At 62.0% G+C, this 5615-nt stretch overlaps 1 protein-coding gene across 1 annotated transcript in view; it reads right to left on the reverse strand.

Annotated features, from left to right (window-relative positions):
- Window positions 1-1850: 1850 nt before the first annotated feature.
- The window catches only part of ITPR1 (inositol 1,4,5-trisphosphate receptor type 1), a gene marked incomplete at its 3' end in the record, with an annotated part of 121723 nt that continues 117958 nt past the window's right edge, over window positions 1851-5615 (reverse strand). Inside the window, exons 30-32 of the mRNA XM_023746403.1 lie at window positions 4820-4952; window positions 2832-3022; window positions 1851-1937 (exon numbers count right to left, since the gene is read on the reverse strand). Coding sequence (XP_023602171.1) covers window positions 1851-1937; window positions 2832-3022; window positions 4820-4952 — 411 coding nt within the window. The remainder of the gene's footprint in view (window positions 1938-2831; window positions 3023-4819; window positions 4953-5615) is intronic.

The following is a 5615-nucleotide window of genomic DNA, read 5'->3' on the forward strand; positions in this document are numbered from 1 at the left end:
AGGCCAGACTTGGCCCGGGACGGCCGTGGGCAGCCATCTGACACGGAGCAGGCTCTGGCTCCTGCAGCCGGAAGCCATCAGTCCAAAACAGCTCGGCTCGAGTCCCCGGCCATGCTGTGAGGGCCTGTGGTCACCTCAGCACACACATCCCCAAGCAGCTGTACTCGTGAGAGAAACCCCAGCTCTCAAAGTGCCCAGCGTGCACGGACCCTCCCCTGCCCCACGGACAGTCTGTCCCCGCAGGGAAGAGGGGGGAGGGGCTCTGCAGGCGCTGGGGGGCGGACGTCGGGAGGAAGGGACCAGGCGAGGGCTCGGGCGGGTATGTGGATACGCGAGTGCTGGGCGGCTCCCCGAGCCCTGTCTGTGCCAAACGGTAATTCAGAAGCAAATGCTATTTGGTAGCTTCCCACTTGCTGCCAAACACGGCACAGGAAGGGAAGGTTTCTTCTGGGGGCGGTGGGAGGGGGTGGCACCCCAGTGGGAGAAACAGCACAGGAGGCTCTAAGCCACCCCTGGGCACCCGAGGGCGCTGGGCCAGCTCTTGGTCAGAGCAGAGGGCTCTGCATGGAGGGGAGCCGCTTGGAGGGGCCCCAGTGGGGAGGCACTTAGAGGCAACACTGGATGTACCACCTCAGAGGAGGCAGGGCGGGGACAGAGGGTGCTGGAAGATTTGGGGACACTGTCCCCAGGAGGCCCCATGCCAATTCGGTGTCTAGGCATTTCCAAGTTTCAGGGGATGAGGTGACGGATGACAAGTTTCAGGAGAAGGCGCCCAGCAAGGCTGCACTTTGGGTCTTAGCTTTGGGTTCCTATTCACTGCGCCCTCTGGGGTCCGGGCAGTGACGTCCAGAACAGAAGGCCAGGGCCCCAGCAAGCCCCTCCTCGGACAGGGCTGGACTCTCCCACGCCATCCGAACAGGGAGGACAGCCCCCTCCCCCGGGCATCTGCTGGCCCAGCCCGGCTTTCCCGGTCAGCTCAAAGCGGCCTGCTTTCCTTGAAGTTTCCAGGTGAAAGGCGGAGAGCGGTCTAGTCCGTAGCAACTGCGGTGTCTGAGATATAAACATGAACTCTAAGGGGCACACACGGTCTGGGCTCCCTTTGGATCCTGGTGACGGGACCCTCTGTGATCGCGGGTGAAACTGTGCGTCTACTTTATACAAACGTTCGCGGGGCCTCAACCCTGCCCCCGGCCCGGGGCGTCTGCCCGGTGCACGCGCAGCACTGCATCCACGTGCCAACGGAACTCACGTTTGGGAACCAAGTCTGAGTTCTGACCGAACGACCACGACGGTGTCCGAGTTCGCTTTTCAGGACGACAGTGCGTCCTGTTCCCAGACGAGCGTCTGAGACGCGGATGTGGGGAAGCCCCCTGACCCGGCGGAGTGCCTGCTGAGCGTGGCTCCGGAGCAGGAAGTGAGGCTGGCACTGCCCGCCTGGGCGGACCCCGGCAGGGCGGTGGCGCTGATGGCCACGCGCAGCCTCAACGCTCGCTGACCCCAGCTGGTCCTTCGCGACTGCAGACCGGCTTCTCCAAACGAGACCAGCAAGACCAGCAGGACGGAGCCTTGACCCGGCCCCGGGGCTGCGGGAGCCTGTCCTTAACTGGCCTCGGCCGGCCAGGCTCCGCATCATTTTCTCAGGAGAGAGACGAGCCGGAGCCAAGAGGACTCCACGCCAACTCGAGGCCAGAACACATTTTCCTGGAAGCACAGGTCTCGGGAGGCGATGGGTTAGGGTTAGCGTCTCCCCTCCGAGCCTCGGGTCACAGGAGGGGGAGGGAGCGCGTCCTCGGCGCCAGGCCCCTCCTGGTCCTGGTCCTGGTCCTGGCAGGGCACCCGGGCCCGCCCACCGGTGCGCACACGCTCCCCGGAGAGGAAACGCACCCCCTCCCCGGGGGCTGCGCGCTGGAGCTCAGCCGTGGCATTTCATCTGGAGTCTGAGCGTATGAGTAATAAATGTGTGAAAACATGAAACTAATATTCATAATTACTTTACAAGATAAAGAACTTGAAGGAAAAACAGCTTCTGTGTGCGGTGCCACCCCGGCAGGGTACACTGTGAAGCGCACGGCACCACGCCAGCCAGCGCCAGCCCTCGCCCCCGCCAGCCCGCCCCGCCAGCCCGCCCCGCGTGTCCCGTTCCCTTCACGCGGCTGCTTGGCCAGACTCCTGGAGGCCCGGAGAGCCAGCGGGGCCTCCCACCTCTCATCCCCCGCATCTGATCGCCGACCCTCACATCCACCGGCCCCGGAACGGCCTCGCGCAGGGAGGGCTGGTCTCCATTCTCGCCACCCTGTCCCTCCCCCGTCCTCCCGGTTCTGGGTCTTTTCCGCCCCGTGTACTCACTGGGGTGCACCGTGGGTGCCGTGAAGCACCCCAGTGGGAACCGGGCTCTGAGGAGCTGGCACAGTCTAATCTCCTTGGTCACCGTGTGATGGGACCCGTGACCGTGATGGAAACTGTGCGTGTAGGAGCCAACGCTGCCCCAGGTCGGCAGTTCCCTCTGCACATGCTCAGTGTGTCATCCATTTGCAAACGGAACCCCTGTTCTGGAACAAGTCTGTGTGCTGACAGCGACCGCAGCAAAGTGTCTGGGTTCCTCTCTCAGGACGACCCTGCTCCAAGACCAGCTGCTGCTCACACGCGAGTCTCCACACCACGGGGGTATGTGGCTCCCAGCACAGGTGCTCCTGTGCTCGGCAGGGAGGACAAGCCGGCAGCCACGCCCACAAACTGCAGCCACACACAAGCCCATGGCCACGCCCAAGGCCACACCACAGCCACGCCCGAGGCCACACCACAGCCACACCCGAGGCCACCTGCCTCCCTACCTGTATGGTGGTGTTGCCTCCTTCCAGAAGGGCGATGGCCAGGAGGATGCTCTCGTGGAACACGCGGTCGCTGGACGCGTTCATGATGAGGTCGATGACCAGGTTGGAGGCCCCCTCCTTGTCCAGGTGGCACTGGACCTCGGCCAGGCTCATCTCGCCGCGGCTCATGGAGCTGGACCCGGAGCCGCCCCCTGGGAAGAGGAAACATGGTTCTTACCGACACATCGGAGCAGCGGACAGCTACTGGGCATCACGCTGTGCCAACACTTCACGCGTCCACATGTCGATGGTTTCCCCTCAGCCATTCTAATACCCGGAGCTGCCGCGCACAGAGGTGAAGTCGCTTGTCCGCGGACGCCCACCTGTCGCTGCGGAGATGGTACCTGGACCCGGCAGGTGAGACGCAGAGAGAGCAGGGCTTTTCCAGCCCAGACGCTCCCTCCCGCAGCAGGCAATGGCTTGGGCAGAATCACGAAGCCCTGCTTTGAGTTTAAGAGGCAGACCAGACCCAAACCCTCCTTAGAACACTTGGGAGAGCACACAGCCCATCGCGACCCCTTCAGCCCTCTTCCAACAAACCCATCCTGGCCCAAGCTCACCCTCTCACAAAACCTATCCGTTCATTCATTCATTCACTCGGCAACCGGCAACGATGTACTGAGTGCTTGGTGTGGAGCCAGGAGCGGGGGGCGGGGCGTGAGCAAAACCAATGAAGCTCCCGTCCTCGGGGACCTTCAGAGGCTCACGCCTTCAGGGAGCAGGGCCTGCGTTTGGAAAGTGTCCGTTTGAGAACTTTCCTTGCACTGTCAGTGGCAAAAACTGAGATGCTGTCCGTGGGAAAACGGCCCATCAATTTCAGAAAAACAGAGAACTCGATTCAGATGCCACCTCCTCCTGCTCTGGCCACCGAGACCCTCGTCTCTCGTGCAGGCGGCTGCTCGTCTCCGCCCTGCGCTTCTAGGAGGCAGACTCTGTCCCTGACGCCCCGCCTACCCCGGGGCCTCCCCAGGGCCCCCCCTATTGTGGAAAGGCCTCCCCATGGAGAGTAACGAGAAAGTTTTGAGATGTTGTGGGAGAAAACTGTGCTTGAGAATGGCTGGGAACTTCCGGGTGAAGAGCTCAGGACCCGTGTTGGGAGGACGGGCCGGCTCCACCGAGCGATGGGCCGTGAACTGAGCAGACCCGCCACGGGGCTTGATCTGGGAGGAACCCAGGTCCCTCCCGGAAGCTGCTGGGAAAATGTCTGGGTCCCTCAGAGAGCGCCCCCCTCAAGGAATCGCTACTTGACAGGGACTCGGGCCGCCCACATCTGTGCTCCGAGCCCCGAGCTCCTGGCCCCCCAAAGCCAGACCAACACCCATAGCCGAGCTCAGGGTTTATGCAACGTCCCTTTGCCTGGAGCTGAGCCGCCAGCGCAGGGGAGCACTGAAGGATCTGTGCTGGTTTCTACACACGGATTTTGGGGGTCCACTCCCGTAAAGGCTCGGGAAGGCACAGGGCACGGGCATCCGAGTTAGATACACCGGGTTCAAGCCACAGACCCGTCACCGACCACTCCCATTCCCTCTGCCCAGCGGGACATGGCCGTACCTGCCCCGTGCGGGGAACCCGGAGGAGAACACCAGGTACGGGATGCAGAACGCCGGGAGCCCTTGGCGCTAAGTCGCCGGGCAAGAGGTGGGGGCTTCGCCATCCTCACGGCAAACGGCACCGTCATTTTAGGGGAAAACACGCCATAAAATCAAGTTCCCCGTCATTCAGACATCACCGAGGGCGCCCCCTCGTGGGACAGCGGGGTGACCGGCTCAGCCAGCAGCTGACCGCAGGTCCATATTCTGGGACACCCATTTGATGGCAGGTCAAAGACAGTGACCAGTTGCTCAAAGATCCACTCGCACCCCGAAGTCTCCGGTCAGCGTGTCCCCGGGCAGCCGCCCCGCAGTGCCCCACGCCGCTCGCACGCGCAGCCGCCAGCACTCACAGCCTACCTCCGCCCCCGGGCTTGCTGGGTCCTCCGGGCGACAGCGGGCCGTTGCCGAAGCTGGTGAGGCTCTCTCTTCTCCCCGAAGGTCTGACGTTGCCATAGTAACGGTTGACCAAAATTTGCCTGAGCGCCTCACCCTGAATTCAAACAGGATAACGAAATCAGCTTCTGGATTTAATGCGTAACCGAGCGACTCACCATCAAAACGCGCAGGGGGGCTGGGGTGAGACTGGCGCGGTTTCGCTCGGCGAGCAGATAAATGATTAATGACAGCATTGGGAAACTCCGCGGTTAGCTCCTTCAGTCGTTTCTCGGGAAACCAGAGCATAAAAAAAAGGAGCAATCTAGAATATTCACTCTCTGAGCCCCCCCCCACCCCCCCAGATAAACAGAACATGCATCGTGAAGGGCAGCGAGCACTAACAAACATTAACCCAAAAGTCCCCTGGGGGTCAGCCAATCGGACACAATGGAAATACTGCAGGTCACCGTCCACAGAGGATCGAACCTGGGCCAGGGCTCCCTCCCAAGACCCCAGGGAAACAGGACGGCATCGAGTCAGACTCTGATGGAATAACAGGCTGAACGCGAGCCTTTCTGACAGAACCGTCCCTGGGCAAGCGGTGAAGGAAAACTATGCAACAGGAAATAAATGAGTGGCCGACACCAGACATCCGTCAAAAAGAAGCATCACGGGAGAGATGACATCAAGGCGGGGGGGGGGGGCCGAGCCGCGAAGGGTGTTACTTAAACACTAGAGGTGGGGCACGTGTGCCGGAGCTTGTCGAAGCTGATCCAAA

This window comes from Myotis lucifugus, unplaced genomic scaffold, assembly GCF_000147115.1.
Source record: "Myotis lucifugus unplaced genomic scaffold, Myoluc2.0 scaffold_674, whole genome shotgun sequence".
NCBI classification, from domain to species: domain Eukaryota; kingdom Metazoa; phylum Chordata; class Mammalia; order Chiroptera; family Vespertilionidae; genus Myotis; species Myotis lucifugus.